This window comes from Muscardinus avellanarius, assembly GCF_963383645.1.
Source record: "Muscardinus avellanarius genome assembly, chromosome: 15".
Lineage (NCBI taxonomy): Eukaryota > Metazoa > Chordata > Mammalia > Rodentia > Gliridae > Muscardinus > Muscardinus avellanarius.
This window is the reverse complement of record NC_137801.1, coordinates 19660837-19681172: the sequence shown is the minus strand read 5'-3', so window position 1 is coordinate 19681172 and position 20336 is coordinate 19660837. Positions and strand designations below refer to the sequence as shown.

General features: G+C 54.3%; 1 protein-coding gene across 1 annotated transcript in view; it reads right to left on the bottom strand.

The window, feature by feature from the left end:
- EFR3B (EFR3 homolog B) overlaps nt 1–20336 on the bottom strand; it is a gene marked incomplete at its 3' end in the record, with an annotated part of 46527 nt that overhangs the window by 9467 nt on the left and 16724 nt on the right. Inside the window, exons 4-16 of the mRNA XM_080711590.1 lie at nt 18508–18629; nt 14251–14400; nt 12411–12545; nt 11970–12048; nt 10837–10972; nt 10576–10737; nt 8479–8590; nt 8091–8142; nt 4468–4640; nt 3920–3995; nt 3370–3531; nt 2366–2497; nt 20–87 (exon numbers count right to left, since the gene is read on the bottom strand). Coding sequence (XP_080567716.1) covers nt 20–87; nt 2366–2497; nt 3370–3531; nt 3920–3995; nt 4468–4640; nt 8091–8142; nt 8479–8590; nt 10576–10737; nt 10837–10972; nt 11970–12048; nt 12411–12545; nt 14251–14400; nt 18508–18629 — 1559 coding nt within the window. The remainder of the gene's footprint in view (nt 1–19; nt 88–2365; nt 2498–3369; nt 3532–3919; nt 3996–4467; nt 4641–8090; nt 8143–8478; nt 8591–10575; nt 10738–10836; nt 10973–11969; nt 12049–12410; nt 12546–14250; nt 14401–18507; nt 18630–20336) is intronic.

Below are 20336 nucleotides of genomic sequence, written 5' to 3'. Positions count from 1 at the left end.
CCTGCCCTCCGTTCCTCACCTGGGTCTCTCCACAAACACATCCTCAGGGAGCATGTACGGAGCCTCCTTCTTCCTGGTCTCGATCACCTGAAGTTGGGAGGAATCGAATGATGAGAGCGGGGTCTGGCGGGTGAGGGAGCTCAGCGCGGGCAACAGAAAGGGCAGCCACCCGGGCTCAGTGTCCAGGCCCTCCAGAGGCCTCTCTGCAGACTTCTCAGGGAGAAACCCAGATCCGCGGCGGCCCTCGGGGCAGCACAGGAGCCCGGGAGGCCGGCTGGGGGCACGCCGCACCCAGGGCCCTCCACGCACAGGCGCTTCTCTCTGGAGCCCCGCTCCTGTGCTTTCTACTCAAACACATACACACAGGATATGGGTCGTGCCGGGTCCTCAACCTGGGCATGCAGAAACGTCCTGATGAACAAAGACATCTCCGGCTTCCTTGGGCATGTTCTGGATGTTTTTGGCAGAAAGGTGAAAATGCAGGAGGGCCGGCCACGGGCCCGCCACGTCCAGCAAAGAGGATGTCTGCGGCCCCCACGCTCTCCCTTATCGCCCAGAGGCGGGAGGGCCCAAGTCCCTTGGGGTTGTCTCTGACACAGTGACACGGCACCTTTGCCCAGGTCCCAGCCGGCCCGGAACAGTGGAGACCTGGAGCTTGTCCTTTATTTTGTTTTGCTAGCGCCTTCTCGGGGAGCATGTATGGAGCCTCCTTTTTATTTTTGATTTGTTTATTTTTGCGGTACTGGGGATGGAAACCAGGGCCATTCTACCTCCAAGCGACACTCCCAGCCCTATTTTTTATTGTTTTATTTTGAAACTAAGTTGCACAGGGCCTCACTCAGTAGCTGGGGCTGGCTTCAAACCCGCGCGATCCTCCTGCCTCGGCCTCCCAAATGCTGGGATTACAAGCGTGCGCCACCACGCCCGGCACTAGTGCATTTTAAAGTTCATCCTGGGCATCTACCTTTGAATACTTCAGCACATTTTAAAAGATCTTATGTCGCCGGGCGTGGTGGCGCACGCTTGTAATCCCCGCGCTTGGGAGGCAGAGACAGGAGGATCGTGCAGGTTCGAAGCCAGCCGAGCGTGTTGGCTTAGGAGACCCTGTTTCCAAATATAAAAATGTAAAAATAGGTCTGGGAGTGTAGCCCGGAGGTAGAAGGGCTTCCAGGAACCCCAGTACCACCAAAAAAAAAAAAAAAAAAAAACTTATGTAACAATTGAGAATATATGACTATAAACAAGGCAACAGATATTACCAAGGGAGGCAAAAACATGAATGAGGTATACGACTAGCATAACGGCCATGGGGAGAAGAGCCCATGTTTGGATTTTTGTCATCGTTGTTTTGTTTTTTAGCCAAAATAGTGATATATGTAAGGCGTAAGACAGCTGGGACTTTTCTCTTTCTTTCCTTTTTTTTTTTTTTTTTTTTTGGTGTGGTATGGAGGATTGAACCCAGGGGCATTAACCTGAGCTACACCCCAGCCCTACCTATCATCCATCCAGCTATCTACCATCTATCTATTACCTATTTATCTATCATCATCATCATCTATTTTTTGTTCTGCGGATGGAACTCAGGAGTATTCTACCTCTACACCCCCAGCCCTATTTTATTTTGTATTTGAAAACGGGGTCTCGCTAAGTTGCTGAGGCTGGCTTCGAAGCTGCGATCCTCCTGTCTCGGCCCCCCAAATACTGAGATTACAAGTGTGCACCACCACGCCCAGCTTTATTTATTTATTTATTTATTTATTTATTTATTTATTTATTTTTGCAGTCCTGGGGATTGAACTGAGAGGCTTTCTACCTCCAAGCTACACCCTCGGCCATTTTTATTTTATTTTTTAAACAGAGTCTGGCTAAGTTGCTAAGAGTGTCACTACATCGATGGAGCTGTCCTCGAACCTGCGATCCTCCTACCTCAGCCTCCCAAGTACTGGGATGACAAAGCGTGTACCTTCACGGCTGGCTGGAGCGCGGCTTAAAAAAAAATGTTCAGCAAAGGAAAAGAAAAGGAAATCGACGAGGCGAATGTGGGAAATGCTTCCTAGGTAACCTGCCCGAGAGCCAATGGATGCTGAACATCCTACTCATGTGGCTTTTGTGGCACTTGAGAAATTTCGCGATTGGCCATTCTATTAAATGGTGATCTGAGGGCTACGTGTTCCATGAGCTGGGCGGGGCAGGGGGCAGGACCAGGTACAGGACGTTCCTTTCCTGACCCTCCCGGCTCTAACTTCTCACCTCCCTCCTTCTCCCTTCAGGGCCCAAGAGTAAGCACAGTGCTAATGCACTGAGGACGAGCGGGTCCTGGGAGGCCCCACGGAGGCCTCCCGAGCCACGGGGCGAGGGCACTGACCTCGTGGATGTGCTGGCAGAAGGCGGGCACCGTGGTGAGCTGGCTGATGAGGTTCAGGTAGGCAGCGCCCAGGGCGTAAAGCGCACAGCGGTTGTACACAGGCAAGTTCTCTTCATTGACTTGGGCCACGTCCTGCAACAACACAGAGTTCTGGAGTTTTGTTTTGTTTTTGCAGAACTAGGGATGGAACCCAGGGACATTCTACCTCCAAGCTATACTCCCAGCCCTATTTTTTATTCTTTACTTTGAAACAGGGTCTCACTGAGTTGCAAAGGGCCTCGCTAAATAGCTGAGGCTGTCTCAGCCGCGATCCTCCTGTCTCAGCCTCCCGAATGCTGGGATTACAAGGGTACGCTACCATGTCTGGCTGAATATGTATTTTTATTTATTTATTTATTTTTGCGGGTCTAGGGGTGGAACCCAGGGGGCATTTGACCTCCGAGCTACACCCCCAGCCCTATTTTTTATTCTTTATTTTGAAACAGGGTCTCACTAAGTTGCAGAGGGCCTCACTAAGTATCTGAGGCTGTCCGCGAACCACGATTCTCCGGTCTCAGCCTCCTGAATGCTGGGATTACAAGCGTGTGCCACCACGCCCGGCTGAAAATGTATTTTATAATAAGCACACAAGGCAATTCTAAGAAACAACTAAGCGTGAGAAGCAGGGGATCTTTAGACATGTTTGTTTTAGGATGGCGCAGAGCTTGGGAACACTTCTAGGGAAATGCTGGAGCCTTACACAGAGCCGGAGGGGACTTGAGATACTAGGGGCCGCGGGGCGCTTCCCAAGGACCCTGTTCCCTAGGTCTCCTTTAACTCCAGGATGAACCACTCCCATGAATTCAGCAACCTCCCGGGTCCCCAAACAAGACCAAGGTGTGGGGTTTCGTGGAGGAATGGCCAACCAAGAGTACAGTATTTCCAGTCCCCGACTGCCACGCAGGACTCCTATCAGTGCTTGGCTGAACGGGTGCCCTGCCCATGATCCTGCGCGTGTGTCCCACCTGCACGGCCAGCACCAGGCGGATGAGGTCCACCACCACCTCCTCGTTGGCCAGCTCGATGCTGATGAGCGCCAGCAGGCCGTACAGGGCCTCGTAGTGCTTCTGCACGTTGGTCTCGTCCTTACAGCTCAGGTAGATGTGCCTGTAGAGCTGCTGGGAGTGCTGGGGACAGGAGGGACCAGGAGAACAAGGAGGAAGACCGATCTGAAGGGGGCATGGCGGCGTGTGTGTCCCACCTCCAGCCCCAGGGAGGGAATGCCTTTAAAATGGACCCAGTGGAAGAGATCACATGGGGGACCATGTTTAGGGATGACGGGCCCCATGGATATCAGCAACCAATCCCAGTTTCAGGAGCTGAACGTGGCTAGTGGCCTGGACTAGTCATGGGAGGGTGAGGGGTTTCTGGTTTAGGCCTTGGCCGGCCCTGCCAAGGAGGCAGCTGGTTAACCTGACCAAGGGCATCGCAGAGGGCCCAGGCAGGCTGCGGGGGGCCGTGGCGGGCAGTGACTCAGAGGGTGGAAGGTTGGGGTGCACAGGCCCACTTGCTTACCTTCTTCATGAAGACGGTGTCCTGTCGGGAGCACTTGTCCACCTTTAGCTTTAGGGCTGAGATGTCACTGAGGGTGCTGCAGGGGACAGAAAGGCCTTCAGCCCTGGTGTGGGGCTAGCCCGAGCTCACACAGCATCACCGGGCTTCATGCCCAGCGCTGTGAGTTGGTACCAAAGCCGCCCGGTGTTCCCTGGCCCCAGTTCTTGGTCTTAAGTTAGTATTCCTTTCTCCTAAATCTTTGATCCTGGTTCTTCTTCTCTTCCCCTTATTCCAAGTCCTCTCAGTTTCTCCTAATAACCTACATCTTCTTCTTCCCTTCACCTGAAAGCTCCTTATGGGACCTTCTCTTTATCTCCCAAATCTCGTCAACCCCGCAGGCCCCTCTGGTTCCTCCTCCCCTTGCAGGACCAGGGTCCAGGTGAGTGATGACTCCCCCGCGGAGCTCACTGTCTTCCCACCTGGGCGTGGGGCTGCTGGCCAAGAGGGCAGGGCCCACTGGGAGTCCTCTCCCCCGCACAGGTCAACTAGAGGAGGGACCCCAGGTTCACCTGATGGTAGAGAACTTGTGGCGGTTGCCATGACGATCAATGAAACTGATGAGAATCTCTAGAACAAAGAGACGGATTTCTGCATCCTCCATGAGGGCAGTGGAGAGAAGGCGGTCGAGGAAGTTGCTGGGCAGGGCTGACATCATGTTGTTGCACTGGAAACCTATGGATACCTGCAAGAGAGCCCGGGACAGGGGTGCTTGGGAACAATGTCACCCTTGGGTGCAGCGAGAAGATGGAGGAGCAGCCAGCAGAAATTGGGTCCAAAGCCTCCATCCTCTTTAGACATCTCCCAGTCCAGCGTCCCCTCCCTGACCTTCCAGGCCCTGGATGCCACAGGCGACTCTTTTGAACACTGCAACATCCACTTACACAACCTACTTGGTGCAGCTCAGCAGACATGGAGGGACAGGGAGAGTGCGCAGGGAGACTGTGTGTTAAAAGCAAGCAAGGGATGAATACAATGCTTCATTGTATTATTACAATTATTGTATTATTACATTGTATTAATTACAATTGTTCCTGGACAGAGCCAGGGATAGTGGTGCACACTTGCACTGCCAATACTTGGGAGGCTGAGACTGGAAGATTTGTGATCAGCCTTAGCAACACAGTGAGGCCCTCAGGGACTTAGTGAGAACCTGTTTCAAAATAAAAATAAAAAGGGCTGGAGTTACAGCTTAGAGGTAGAATGCCCCTGGGTTTGATTCTCAGTACCATAAAAACAGCCAGTATGGACAGGCTGGGTATGGTGACATGTGCCCGTCACGCTGGTACTTGGGAAGCTGAGACAGGAGGATCACATATTTGGCGTTAGCCTCAGCAACTTAGAGAGACTGTCAGCAACTTGGTGATACCCTGTGCTTTTTTTTTTTTTTGTGGTACTGGGGTTTCTGGAAACCCTTCTACCTCCAGGCTGTACTCCCAGACCTATTTTATACTATTTTTAAATTTGGAAACAGGGTCTCTTAAGCCAGCAAGGCTGGCTTTGAACCTGCATGATCCTCCTGTCTCTGCCTCCCAAGCACGGAGATTACAAGCGTGCGCCACCATGCCCGGCGTGAGACCCTGTTTAAAAAAAAAAAGAAGCTAGATGTAGTGGCACATACTTGTAATCCCAGAATTTGGGAGGCTGAGACAGGAGGATCGCGGTTCACAGACAGCCTCAGCTATTTAGTGATCCCTTTGCAACTCAGTGAGACCCTGTTTCAAAATAAAGAATAAAAAATAGGGCTGGGGGTGTAGCTCAGAGATAGACTGCCTCTGTGTTCCATCTCCAGTACTGCAAAAGAAAACAAAACAGAAAGAAAGAAAGAAAGAAAGAAAGAAAGAAAGAAAGAAAGAAAGAAAGAGAAAGAAAGAAAGGAAGAAGGAAAGAAAGGAAAGAAGATAAAAAGGACTGGGGGGGGGTATAGCTCAGAGGTAGAATGCCCTGGGTTCAATCTCTAATACCAAACAACAACAACAAAAAAGTACAGATTGTCAAAAGAACTCACAGAGAAAGGACTTGCAGCTGGACACACACACATGACAACAAGAGTGGTTCAGACAGGCCACGCTGGCTGTATCTCTTCTAGAACAACAGAAACGGGGCCTCTGACCAGCAGAGTCGGTTGGCATTCATAAGGCACGCGTGTAAGGAGTCAGAGCACCCAACGGCACCACAGCCCACTGACTGTCAAGTCCCTACTGCAGAGCAACGGAAGGATGCAGCCCAACATCAGCAGCGGTCATGGGTGCTCCCTGGAGGGGGATGTGTGTGCCCCAAACCGCCACCTTAATAAGATGCTGGCAACAGACCAACCAGGGGAACTCGGCAGGGAAACGGTGGGAGCGTGGAGGCCGGGAGATAGAGAAGTGACCAGACGTGGGCAGTGTCAGAGCAAAAGGGCTTCATAGAAGCACAGTGGTGGCCGGGCTGGCCACACCTGCAGTCATGGTACTTAGGAGGCTCAGATGGGAGGTTGCAGGTTCAGCCTCAGCAGTTGAGCTAGACTCTCAGCAACCTCGCAAGACCTTGTTTCAAAACAAAATAATAAAATAGGGCTGGGGGTGTGACTCAGAGGTAGAATGCCTCTAGGTTATATCCCCAATAGAGCATGAGTGTGTATGTGTGTGTGCGCTCACACACAGACACACACAGACACACACACAGACACACACACAGACACACAGACACACAGACACACACACACACACACACACACACACACACACACACACACACGAGAAGGGAAGGGAGGACTCTTCTGGAAGGGGCGGGTCTGTCCAGCCCGGCTTGGCTGCCACAGAGTCCAGGGCTGAGCAGTGAACGGGGCGTCAGGGAGGGAAAGGGTGCTGGAGACCTTCCATCCTCTGTCTGAAAAGGCTGCAGTGTGGGTGATCATGCACTGAACAACCAGTCCTGCTCTGAAACAGCGAGATGCCTGGGTAACAGCATTTCTAGAAAATTCTTATTGTGGCTGTATTTATTTATTTAATTTTTATTTTTATTTTCAGTATTGGGATGGAACTCCGGAGTATTCTACCTCCGAGCTACATCCCTAGCCTAAATTTTTTTTTTATTCTTTATTTTGAAACAGGGTCTCACTAAATTGCAGAGGCCCTCACTAAGTAGCTGAGGCTGCCTGTAATCCCAGCCTCCTAAATGCTGGGATTACAAACATGCACCACTACGCCTGGCTTATATATTTATTTATTTACTTATTTATTTATTTACTTATTTATATGTGTGTGTGTGTGTGTGTGTGTGTGTGTGTGTGTGTGTGTGTAGTACTGGGGATGGAACCCAGGGTCATTCTATCTCCAAGCTACAACCCCAGTACTATTATTTTTTATTCTTTATTTTGAAAAAAGGGTCTCACTAAGTTGTGGAGGGTCTCATTAGTAGCTGAGGCTGGCCGTGAACCTGTGATCCTCCTGCCTCAGCCTCCCAAGTACTGGGATTACAAGCGTGCGCCACCACGCCCGGCTTGTGGTTGTGTTTATGACAGTTGAAAGTGGTGGGGATACAAGCAAATATGAGAATACTTGAGTTGTGACATGTCCAGAGTTTAGGCCAGAGTTGGGTATAGGAATACCTGGGAGCTTATCGCAAACGCAGAGTGGAGACCCTCACTGTGACGGACCGCCCAGGATCTCCAGGGAACTTATCTTAACTAGGTGGCCAGGGGAAAGGTGTTTGAGAATGACGGATTCTGACTCCAGTGATGGCTACAAAGATATAAACAAGAGGCACAAAAAACACCACCAAGGGGAAAGCTGGTGGCTGGGAGGTGAGATGGTACAATGCCAGAGGAGAGACCCTGGGGGACAGGACCGGGAACATGCCAGGAAGGAGACAGAGAAGGAAACGACAGATTCCACCTCAAAACAGGGCTATCAGTAATGATAGGGAGCCTCTGAGAGAATCAGAGACAAGTCTCCAGCCTGCTCTGGGAACTGGAGCCAGTGCTAAGGGCCCAGCTTGGCAGGGAGTGGATTTCAGCTCCTCAGTCGGCCTTGTGCCTGGGCTCGCTTGTGCAGTACGCACCCGGCATGACCGTACATGGCGGCCTTCTCTTGGTTCTGGGCAAGGAGCTGCCCTGAGCAGGCAGAGCACATGGGGGATGAGAGAGGCTCACCTGAAGGAGGGATTTCAGCAGCATAATCTGGGTCAGCCGGTTCCGGTTCTCCCTGCAGACCAGAGACACACGCTCACCAGGATGGTGACGTGGACCGACGTCCCCACACCTGCCTGCTGGGTTGTCCCTCGGATGAGTTTTCCAATGAAGCCCACCCTGTTGCTTACCCAGTGGCTTCCACACCCAGGAAATAAATGGCTGCCTCTTACCAGGGGGACGAGGGTAGTCCTGTGGGGCAGCCTGGGAAGCTGTTGTGGGGACCCAAGGGCCCCACTTAAGGCTACTGAGGGCTTTGGAAGTAGAAGAGGGCAGAGCCAAGGAAGCTGAGGCGGATAAAGGAGGGAAGCGGGGGGGGGGGGGTCTAGGTCGGGAGAGGTGGCAGGCTCACCCCGTCCTCCCGGTCTCCACGGGGTGGTGCAGGGACGGCAGCGGGACCTTGCTCATGATGAAGAGGATCACCTCGGAGCGTTGGTAAGTGGGCAGCGTGCTGGCGAAGGAGCCTGCGGGGAGGGATGGTGGACAGCGCTGGCCTGGGAGGCCGGCGGGCAGCTCCTGGCTCTGCCGCTGCAGAGTGAGGCCGCCGCTCCCCAGAGGCCATTCAGACCCAGAGAGAGAAACTGCCTGTGTGGCCTGGGCCTCATCTTGCCTCTCCAGGAAAGGGACTCAGGCTCTGAGGGCTCGCCAGGTCCCTCTGACTGCTGGGGTCCAGGTTAAGGTCCTGGCTCCTTTCCTGGGATGGGGTGGGGTGGAGTGAGTGGTGCGGCTGGGCCCGGGTCCCTCACTGGTGGCTGTGAGCCCTGGGCAAGGCTTGCCTCCACACACTCCAGGGCGTGTCAGTCGGCCTCGTCTACCGCACACAGCGGTTGGGAGGCACAGAACCAGAACATTCGCTAGGACAGGGAGGCGCCTCACACCCTGAGCTCTTCTCCAAGGGCAGGTGCACCTACACTATTCCTCGCCTCTCCCTCCCTCTTCACTTCCTCCTCTCTCCCTTAGTCCTACCTCCCCTCCAGCCTCCCAAACATGGAGGCATCAGGGGCTAATGAGGACCAGGACACGGGAGAACCCTCCCTCCCTTCCTTTCTTCTTCCCTCCCTCCCTTTTTTTCCTTCCCTTCATACTGGGGTTTGAACCCAACAGCGTTCTGGCATTCTACCTCTGAGCTACAGCCCCAGCCCTTTTTACTTTTTATTTTGCGACAGGGCCTCACTAAGTGACTAGAGTCTTGCTAAGTTGCTGAGGCTGGCCTCGAACTTGCCATGCAACCTGTCTCAGCCTCCCAAGTCCTGGGATTACAGACATGCACCACCATGCGGGACAGGGAAGCTTCTGGACAGTCCAGGCTGGGAAACTCATTCAGGTTGTTTTGCGCTCAGAAGACCTGCCCGAGACTGACTCCAATTCCCCCTGCCTCAATGTCCATCAATCAGTATGTCTGACACTCCTACAACTGACACCTTAGTGGGAATCCTACCCTCCCATCCTTTTCCTCTCAGGCCCAGGCCCCGCCCCTTTCCCCTGGACCCCTCAGGCCCCGCCCTCCAGACAGCCACGCCCAACATCCCTAGGCCATGCCCCCAGCCCAATTGGGACCGGCTCCACCCGCAGGCCCCGCCGCTCCAAGTAGCCCTGCCCACCTCTCCCTGGGACCCTCCTTCAGCCCCCATGGAGACTGTCTCTGCCCTTAGGACCCCCCCTCCAAGTAGCACCGCTCACATCTCACTTGGCCCCGCCCCATTCCCCGATCGGGGCCGCCTCCATCCTCAGGCCCCGCCTCCAACCCACTCGGGACCTTCTCCCTCCGCCCTCAGGCCCCGCCCTCCTAGTAGCCCCGCCCACCCCGGGCCTGCCCCGCCCCGCCCCACTCGGGCCCGCCTTCCCGCCCTCCTAGTAGCCCCGCCCACCAGCCCCTCTCGGGCCCGCCTCCCTGCCCTCAGGCCCCGCCTTCCGAGTAGCCCCGCCTCCCCGCCCCGGCCCGCCTCCCGCCCTCAGGCCCCGCCCTCGTACTAGCCCCGCCCCGCCTCCCCGCCCGCAGGCCCCGCCCTCCGAGTAGCCCCGCCCACCCGGGCCCGCCCCGCCCCCTCGGGCCCGCCTCCCCGCCCGCCTAGCAGCCCCGCCTACTTGCCCCGCCTCCCCGCCCCCAGGCCACGCCCTCCTAGCAGCCCCGCCCACCCGGGTCCGCCTCCCCGCCCTCAGGCCCCGCCCTCCTAGTAGCCCCGCCCCGCCCTCGGGCCCGCCTCCCCGCCCTCAGGCCCCGCCCTCCCCGGACCCGCCTCCCCGCCCTCAGGCCCCGCCCCGCCCCTCGGACCCGCCTCCCGCCCCGCCCCCGCCCCGCCCCCTCGGGCCCGCCCCCGCCCTCAGGCCCCGCCCACCCGGGCCCGCCCCGCCCCTCGGGCCCACCTCCCGCCCTCAGGCCCCGCCCACCCGGGCCCGCCCCGCCCCCTCGGGCCCGCCCCCCCGCCCTCAGGCCCGCCGCCCCTCCCACCGATCGTCTTGATGACGGCCTCCTGGAACATGCGCTCCTCGTGCTCCTTGATGATCTTGGTGCCCAGGCTCATGGCGCCGTCGTAGCTCCCGGTCAGCGCGTAGTCGATGCTGAGCCGCAGCTGCCGCAGCAGCGTGTTGAACATCTCCAGCACCGTGGGCCCTGGCGGCGGGGGCGTCAGCGCGCTCCTTCCCGCCCGCGGCCCGCCCGCCCTGGGCCCCTCTCCCTCGGGAGCGGCCCCGCGGCCCGCGCCGGCCTTACCCACGGAGCCGGTGGCGGCGATGACCGCAGCCTCCGACAGGACCTCCACGATGCCCGCGCGCACGGTGGCCGCGCTGCGGCTGTTGGCGTCCAGGTGGCTCAGGAGCTGCTGGATAACCAGGTGCGAGTGCTGCGGCTGCGGGAGGAAGGAGGGCCGGTCCCGCAGCAGCCCCGCGCCGCCCCCGCCGCGCCGGCCCGGCTGGCAGCCTCCCCTTGGGCCAAGTCCCAGTGGAAACCCGCGTTTCCGCATTTTTTGATCCCTTTCACTTCGAAGGGATGCAAAAGTCCACTTAACAACATTGTCTTTTTCATTTCCTCTGTCCCCAGATTTTACTGGCCAGGGCTCTGAGGCCACACGGCCATGTCACTTGCTGCTTAGTGTGGTCCCTGGGCCGCTGCCAATTCAGGGTCTGTTGATACCATCCACACTAAGAACAGAAATGGAGAGTCAGTGTGCAAGAATTTGACAATGCTTGGGTGTTTGAGGGTGTAGTCTGTGGGACTGAATGTTGGGTGAGTTTTATTTTTATTTTTGGTGGTACTGGGGGTGGAACCCAGGGGCTTTCTACCCCCGGGCTATACTCCAGACCTATTTTATATTTTATTTGGAAACAGGGTCTCACTAAGTTGCTGAGAGCCTCACTAAGTAGCTGAGGCTGGCTTCGAACCTGTGCGATCCTCCTGTCTCAGCCTCCCAAGTGCTGGGATTACAAGCGTGCGCCACCACGCCCGGCTTCACTTAATTTTTCTAAAAAGTCTGTCTCTCTCAATTGGGGATGGAACCCAGGGGCGCTCCACCACTGAGCTACATTCCAGCCCTTTTTATTTTGAGACTTTTTATTCTAGCTAAGTTGTCCAGGCTGGCCATCCTGCTGTCTTAGCCTTTAGAGTTGCTAGGATTATAGGCCTACACCACTGAGCTGGGATTTCTTGGTGTATTTTAGAAAAGTGTTGTTGATATATGATTTACTAGGAATAAAACCAAACTGGCCTTTCTCCAAAGTTAGCCTCAGCAGCACTGACACCCAGGACTAGGGGCTTAAGGGAAGTCAGAAGACATCTCTACTGTACTGCGCCCTCCCGCTCCCAGAGCCGTCCTCTGCGGGGGCCAGCTGGACCAGGGGGCAGCGTACCTGAATGGAGTACATGATGATTTTAAAGCAACGAATGGCGAACACCTTGGGTTCCCAAAGGGAGTGGTTATCCAGGTGGCTGGAGGAGAGAGCATGGGGGAGTGACTGGATCCTCGAAGTTAGTGAGGACAGATGAGCCAGGAGGGATGGTGACCCCTCCTGAGAGCACCTCACAGCTCCCAGGCAGGTGAGCCAGGGCCACAGGTGTAGGTGGGAGCTAACTCATGCAGGACCCGGGGCTGTGGGAGGCCCAGGACAGAGCTCTGCAGCTGGACACAGGGCACGAAGCTGGGTGCCCTCCTGCCTCTTCCACCCCCAAACTGCACATGGCCACTGCCACAACCGAGCCATCTCCCTCCCTCCTCCCTCATCAGCAGGGGGTGCTGGGACCTGGGACATTTCGAGGCCGAAGGCTGGGGTGGACAGGGACACTCAACTCACATGAGGACAGGCTTGATGGCGTTTTTGATATTGCCAAAGGCAGCCCGGCCCAGCAGTTCCCGCAGGCACCTCTCGGCCAGCTCTGCTGGGTTCTCCTTTTCCTTCTCTGGTGCTTGGAGGGGTGAGGGAGACCGGCTGTGGAAACAGAGTCCCACGGGTAAGGGATGAGGTACAAAGCTGGGAGCCAGGCTCTGTGCACCCCGGGGCATCTGTGCTTCCTCTATGCCAATGAGGACAGCAGGCAGGACAAGAGGGGATTTGACACAGGCGGCTCCAGGCAACAGGGAGATGCTTGTAGCTGTCAGAAAGTAAAAAGGCTAAGAAAATCTGAAGGAGTCAGGACAGAGCACTTTTTCTGGAAACCCCCAATGCATAGGTTGATGTGTCTCTGTAGGACGAGGCTACGGGTGGGGTGAGGTGCAAACCACAAGTGTCTCCATGCCCCTAAGGCTTCAGAAAGAAAAAAGATGGGCCATAGAGAGAGGGAAGGAAGAAAAAAGAGGGCATGGAAGTTGATTTGGGTGTGACTCAATGGTACCTAAGGAAGTAGACCCAGATCTGAGTTGAGATCTGAGACCTGAGACCTGAGACCAGAGCAGTTTGTCAGAGATGGGCTATTCCAGAAAAAACCACCAGAGGGCACACTTACTTCCCCTGGGGGTCCAAACATCAGACTGACCAAGCAGAGCATCTTTCCCCAGCATCTGTGCACAGCAGGACGAGTCTTTCCCTTCATCCCACTCCAGGGGCAGGAGAGGGACAGGGAAGGGGATGAACCACATGCTTAGGGGTCCCAAGATTAAAACCCACTGATCTACAAATTATTTGTGGGTACTGGGGATTGAACCTAGGGATGTTCTACCTCTGAGCTACATTCCGAGCCATATTTTATTTTACTTTATTATTTTTTGTGGGACTGGGGATTGAGTCCATGGGTGTTGCACCTCTGGGCTCTACCCCTAGTACTGTTTTATTTCTTATTTTGAAACAGGGCCTCACTAAGTTGCTGAGGCTGGCTCTGACTGTGCAATCCTTCTGTCTCAGCCTCCCAAGAACTGGGATTACAAGCGTGCGCCGCCTCACCCAGCTCCTATTTTATTTAAGCAGGGCCTCACCAAGTTACGGAATGCTGGCTGGCCATGAACTTTGAATGATCCTCCTATATCAACCTCCCAAGTACCGAGAGTATAGGCGCATTACCACTGTGCGCAGTTCTGCAGCTGTGTGTGTGTGTGTGTGTGTGTGTGTGTGTGTGTGTGTGTGTGTACTGGGGATTGACCCCAGGGGCATTCTACCTCTGAGCTACATTCACAGCCCTATTTTATTTTTAAATTTTGAAACAAGGTCTGACTAAGTTGCATTGGGCCTCACAAGTTGCTGAGGCTGGCCGCGGACATGCAATCCTCCTGTTTCAGCTTCCCAAGTAACTGGGATTACAAGTGCGTACTACTGCGCTGGGCTCTGCAACTCTTTTTGAGTGGCGGTGGCTGGTCCAGCAGGCAGTTGTAGGGCCTGGAATAGCATCAGGAAATGAGGCAGGAAGGAAGGGCCAAAGGGAAAGTCCTCAGAAATTGGGCCCCGAAAGGCATTTTAAACTTCCTTGGCCTGCTGAGAGACAAAGGAACCGACCCTTGGTTTTTCTGTGTTCTGACAAGCACACACTTGCCCCCTTCACCCCCAGGGAGCCCAGTGCTGCCGGCCCGAAGCCAGACCTGAGGCTCCCAGGGAGCCATCTCTGGACTCCACGCAGAACAAGTCACGGAGCTGCGGCGTTTACCTTCCAGCCCAAGCCCCGTGCCTCGCCCATAGCCCCGTGCGCCCAGCTTGGCCCGGCCCTCACCTCTCCGCCTCCTCCACGTGCTGCAGGTTGAAGAGCAGCGACGGGACGATCTTGTCCATGTGCTGCGGGTCCCAGATGTTGGCCTGCAGCTCGTCATTCACCGTCTTCCTCACCACCCCCTGCAGGCCTTTGATGCCCGACATTCGGATTCTGTAAGGAGAGGGTGGCTTGGGACCGTGATGTCCTCGCGCCCTGAGAACTGCAGCTGCTGTGGCCGGGAGAGGAGCACAGCGGGGGCTGGGGCGCGCACGTCCATCTGAATGGAGGGACACCACGGCCCTCCTCGTGTGACGGGCCTGCGGGCTGGAGGGCATGGCCCAGGAAGCTGTGTGTCCGGGCTTGACTTGGGGACCCCAGGCCTCCCTTGCCCTGACACTATGCGGGCTCTGTCCTAAGGTGCTGGCCACCCCAGCTTGCCCTCCTTGGTACTCAGCTGGGTTTCCTAGAGCACAGAGCTTGGGGTGCTTCAGACAACGCGTGAGACAGAGCCCAGGGCTAGGAGCAACCTGGGGAAGGGAGCGGACCTGCAGGGACAGGCACGAAGGGCTTGTGGCTGGGCTAAGCTGGCGGGGAACCAGAGGGGAACCCAGGAACAGCACAGAGGGGCCCTGCGCACGCCCCAGCCCTGCCGCGCAGGCCTGCGGGAAGGAGTCCTCTTCAATGTGCACCTACTTCAGCCTGAAGCTCCTTTTTAAAAAAATATTTTTTTTTCCGATTATAAAGCAATGTATGCTAATTATAAGAAGTATAAAGAAGAAGCTGGGCGTGGTGGTGCACGCTTTTAATCCCAGCATTCGGGAGGCTGAGACCAGAGGATCGCAGTTCGCGGACAGCTTCAGCTTCTTAGTGAGGCCCTCTGCAACTCAGTGAGACCAGGTTTCAAAATAAAGAATAAAAAAGAGGGCAGGGGGTGTAGAGGTCGAATGCCCCTGGGTTCCATCCCCAGACCCGCAAAAAAAAAAAAAAAAAAAAAAGTATAAAGAAGAATAAAGGTTCCCCTACCATCATCACTCAGAGATAACATCACTCAAATTTTGACATCTTTCCTTTCTTTTGTACATAACGTGTAACACGATTAAAAACCAACTGTGTGTTTAATTTGCATTGGATTTTTCAGATATTCTGTTAAGTACTTTCTATATCATTGACTCTTCATAAACACATTGAGTGACTGAATGGTATATGGCCATAAGAACTTTCTAAACTAGGCTCCTAACAGGTCATTTAGTTGTTTCCAGTGTTGGCTTGTTCTTCTAAGAATACTCTGATAGGCATCGCTGTATAAAATATTGTGCTAGTTTTTTTTTTTTTTTTTTTTTTTTGGTGGTACTGGGGGTGGAACCCAGGGGCTTTCTACCTCCAGGCCATACTCCCAGACCTATTTTATACTTTATTTGGAAACAGGGTCTCACTAAGTTGCTGAGAGCCTCACTAAGCAGCTGAGGCTGGCTTCGAACCCATGCGATCCTCCTGTCTCAGCCTCCCAAGCGCGGGGTTTACAAGCGTGCGCCACCATGCCCGGCTTATTGTGCTACATTTTGAGTCATTATCACAGGTAGAGTCACTGAATCACAAGGCAAAAAATGGAGCCAGGTATGGTGGCAAACGCCCATAATCCCAGTACTTGGGAGGCTGAGATGGGAGGATTGCAGGTTCAAGGACAGCCTCAGCAGCTAGTGAGACTCATCAACCTAGCAAGACCTTGCTTAAAAAGGGTTGGGGGGGCTGGTAGTGTAGCGGGAGGTGAAATGCCCCTGGGTTCAATCCCCAGTATACAAAAAAAAAAAAAAAAAAGTTAGAAATGAAAGGCTCTCCATCCTGCCAAGTTCCCCACCCCGTGCACAAGCTGCAGGGGAATGCACCCTGACCGCTCCAGCCCCTCTGCCCTTTGGAGGCACGAGGGGAGGTGGCCACTGGGGAAGCCAAACCAGTGGCAGCGCAGCCCCGGGGCATCTGTCCTCAGGAGAGGCCCAGGCACTGGAGGCCGGGAAGCTGCCATCCCACTGTCCTGGAACCTGGCTGGGGACGGAGGGCCTCGTTTCCTGTTTCTGCGACCCACAGTGTTGGCTGTTGCAAGGGGTGCCCTGGGTTCCTGACCCTGCGGTTGGTTCTGTGTGATGCTTGGGACCCCTCTGAGGTCTGATGTGATGGAGGATGGTCCACTCTGGCCTGCTTTGGCACTCTGGCCACTGTCCCAGCCGGCCCCTGCCCCTGTCTCTGCTGGTTCTGTAGCTGTGACTGGCGTGGACACCGGCCTCCTCCTCCCTCCTCCTTTCCTTAAACATAGATCCTCTAGTTCCGTAGTCTTCAGGAAATGACACCCACTCTGTAGACAGAGGCCTACTTCTCATTCTTTTGTACCCTCTAACTCCAAGGACCACGCCTGGCATGAAGCCCTTACTCCATCCCACACATGCTGACTGTGTGCTGCGCCTTTATGTCAGTGCCAGCGTTATTTATTTGCGTTTCTATGTGATTTTATTTCAAAGGGTTTTTCTTTTTCCCCAGTATTGGGGATTGAACCTAAAGGCATTCTACCTAAACCCCCAACCCTATTTTTTATTCTTTATTTTTGAAAGTGGGTATCACTAAGTTGTGGAGGGCCTAAGTACCTGAGGCTGGCCCCGAACCGGATCCCTTCTGTCTCAGCCTCCGAATGCTGCGATAACAAGTGTGACCCACCCTGCCTGGCTTTATTCTTTATTTTTAAAAAAAATTTTGTAGTGCTGGGGATGGAACCCAGGGGCATTGTACTTCCGAGCTACACCTCCAGTCCTATATTTTAGTCTTTTTATTTTTTGAAACAGTCTCACTGCGTTGCGAAGGGCCTAAGTATCTGAGGCTGTCACAAACCATGATCCTCTGGTCTCTGCCTCCAGAATGCTGGGATTACAAGGATGCGCCACCACGCCCGGCTTTTTATTCTTTACTTTTGAAATCAGGTTTCACTAAGTTGAGGAGGGCCTCAGGAGGTAGCTGAGGCTGGCCGAGAACCTGCGATCCTCCTGTCTCAGCCTCCCAAGTACCGGGATTACAAGTGTGCGCCACTACACCTCGTGACAGGTCGTATTTCTGGGTTGATGAGTTTATTTCTGATTAAGCGTCTTTGTAAGTTTGAGGACGTGGACTTGCGAGTGTATTTTGTACTTTGGGTTGTCTGTGTGAAAGCAGTCACTTACCCCTTCACTGAACGAGGACGCATTCTGTCTGCTGCCCCGGGACACTGCTTAGCCCCGGGGAAGCGTCGGCGGACAAGAGGACTGCTGTCCTTCTAAAGCTCCCCAGTGGGGAGGCAGACAATGACTAAAACACACGGTAAGGACATTATGAAGCAGGTTAAAGGGGATGAGTGCTGGAGAAAGCCAGAGCGGGTACGGGGTGTTCAGCGCCGGCTTCGTGGACAGGGCGCACTGGGCACTGAGCTGTGCAGGTCCACGGAGGGAGCTTTCCAGGCACCGCACAGGCGAGCGAGAGCCCGGGCGGAGTGTCCTGGCAGGCTTGAGGCCCGCGTGGCCGCAGGAGACGTGCAGGAGGCCGCAGGGACAGCCGGCGTGAGACTTCAGCTTTTATTGGTGGGTATAGATTTGGCTGGACTACGAGTGGGTGGTCTCGAGAGTGTAAAAATGCGAATTATAAGTCCTGAACACGGAGCGAACGGAGGTGCGTGTGTGTCTAGTGGTCTGTCCCTGCCTCTCCAGTTCAGCTCAGAACTCCGTTATCTTACCTCCAGCCCTATTTCCTGGTGCCAAAGAGTTTTTCTTTTCTTTCTTTTCTTTTCCTCTTTCTTCTCCTTGCTGAGACTGGCTTCGAACCTGCAATCCTCTTGTCTCAGCCTCTCAAGTTCTGGGATTACAAGTGTGCGCCACCATGTCCAGCCCAAAGGGTTGTGTGTGTGGGGGTACTGGGGATGGAACGCAGGGGCCTTCTACCTCCCACCTACACCCCCAGCCCTTTTTTATTCTTTTTATTTTGAAACACCATCTCACTAAGTTGCAGAGGGCCTCACTAAGTAGCTGAGGCGGACCTCAAATCTGTGATCCTCCTGTCTCAGCCTCCCAAGAACTGAGATTACAAACGTGCACCACCACGCGGGGCTAAGGGTTTTTCTTTCCGAAACTCATGTTGGGAGCCCAGCGCTGCCCCCTTTCGTCCAGCCACACCAGGGCTGAAGGCAAGCCGACAGGGTAGACAGGCGAGCCCACTGGGTTCTCTGAGCCTCTGCTGCTGCCGCAGCCCCGCGTCCGTCCCCCTACTCACTTGGTCTTGATCTCCACGTCATCGTGGCTTGAGTGGCACATTTCACTGAATCGGGACACAAAGAAGTCATAGCTGCGGTGGTAGGACGGCGTGTCTTCCTCGATGTTGGCAAACTTCACAAACTGTGGGGCGTGGGAGGAGACGACCAGACAGAACACACACATGAGAGGTGCCTCCCAGGCATGGCCCCCGCCATGGGCAAGCCCTGAAACCCCGAGACCCGGGACCAGCTCCTGTTTGCGCTCAACCAGACACGTGCCTGGGAGGCTGAGTTCCAGCCCTGCGCGGGCTTCCTGTCTACGCTAGGCTGGAAGCCATGGCCTTTCTTGGGCCTTCCCCATTGAGGGAAAGAAGAGGGAAGAGCGGAGGAAGGGAAGGGGGCGCCTTCTTCCATCTGGGACCCCACAAACCCACACGGGCTGAAGGCCCCCACCAGGAATAACACAGAGAGAGCCGGTGCCAAGGCGGAGTCAAAGCCCGGAGCGCCAGTGAACTCTGGGACACGAAAACAAATCTGAAGTTTGATTTACAAAGGTCATTACAGCCGGGCGCGGCGGCGCGCGCTCGTCATCCCCGCGCTCGGGAGGCCGAGACCGGAGGATCGCGGTTCGCGGCCAGCCTCAGCTACTTAGTGAGGCCCTGTTTCAAAATAAAGAATAAATATAGGGCAGGGGGTGTAGTTCGGAGGTCAAATGCCCCTGGGTTCCATCCCCAGACCCACAAAATAAATAAATAAATAAGTAAATAAATAAATAGGCAATTACATTTAGTTTTGTTTTGTTTTGCAGTACTGGAGATGGAACCCAAGGGCATTCTACTTCTGAGCTACACCCCCAGCCCTATTTTTTTATTCTTTATTTTGAAACAGGGTCTCACTGAGTTACAAAGGGCCTAAGTAGCTGAGGCTGTCTGCGAACCGCGATCCTCCTGTCTCAGCCTCCCGAATGCTGGGATGACAAGTGTGCGCCACCACGCCCTACTAAAACGGTAATTACATTTTACTTTTGAAATCTGGAGTAGATGTTTCAAGCTTGCCGTTTTCGGGGTCCTGGGGGTGGAACCCAGAGGCCTTCTACCTCCAAGCTATACCCCCACCCCTATTTTATTTATTTATTTATTTATTTATTTATTGGTGGTGATACTGGGGGCGGAACCCAGAGGCTCTCTACCTCCGGGCTATACTCCCAGGTCTTTTTTTTTTATATATATATATATATTATTTGGAAACAGGGTCTCACTGAGTCGCTGAGAGCCTCACTAAGCAGCCGAGGCTGGCTTCGAACCCGCGCGATCCTCCTGTCTCGGCCTCCCGAGCGCGGGGATGACGAGCGTGCGCCACCGCGCCCGGCTAAGCTTGCCGTTTTCGGTTTGGAGAGTCTCCGTCAGCATTCAGGCTGTGACTTCCCTGCACTGTACATTTACAATTCTACACATGGACTACATTTCAACAGGGCCCGGCAGAGAAGCAAGGCTTGCCGACTAAATGGAGGTAAATTGCTAAAAATTTCATATCGTTCTTACAAGTTATTTTGTTTAATGTTATAAATGTAGTACCCCGAATGGCTCTAAAAGGATTTATAATGAATTACAGTCTTTGTTATTTGGCCATGTATTATTATTTAATTTTTCCTTTTTTTTTTGGTTTAAAAAGGTATATATTGTTCTTCCTAAAAGTAGCTAGTTTCATTAGGAAAGTATTACTTTCATAATACTTAGTGTTAATTGCTGATCTCTATGTCTCTATTTAATTACTTAAAAATTTGTTACGCAGGGCTGGGGGCACTAGCCTATCATCCCAAACACTCAGGCGGATCCCAAGTTTGAGTCCA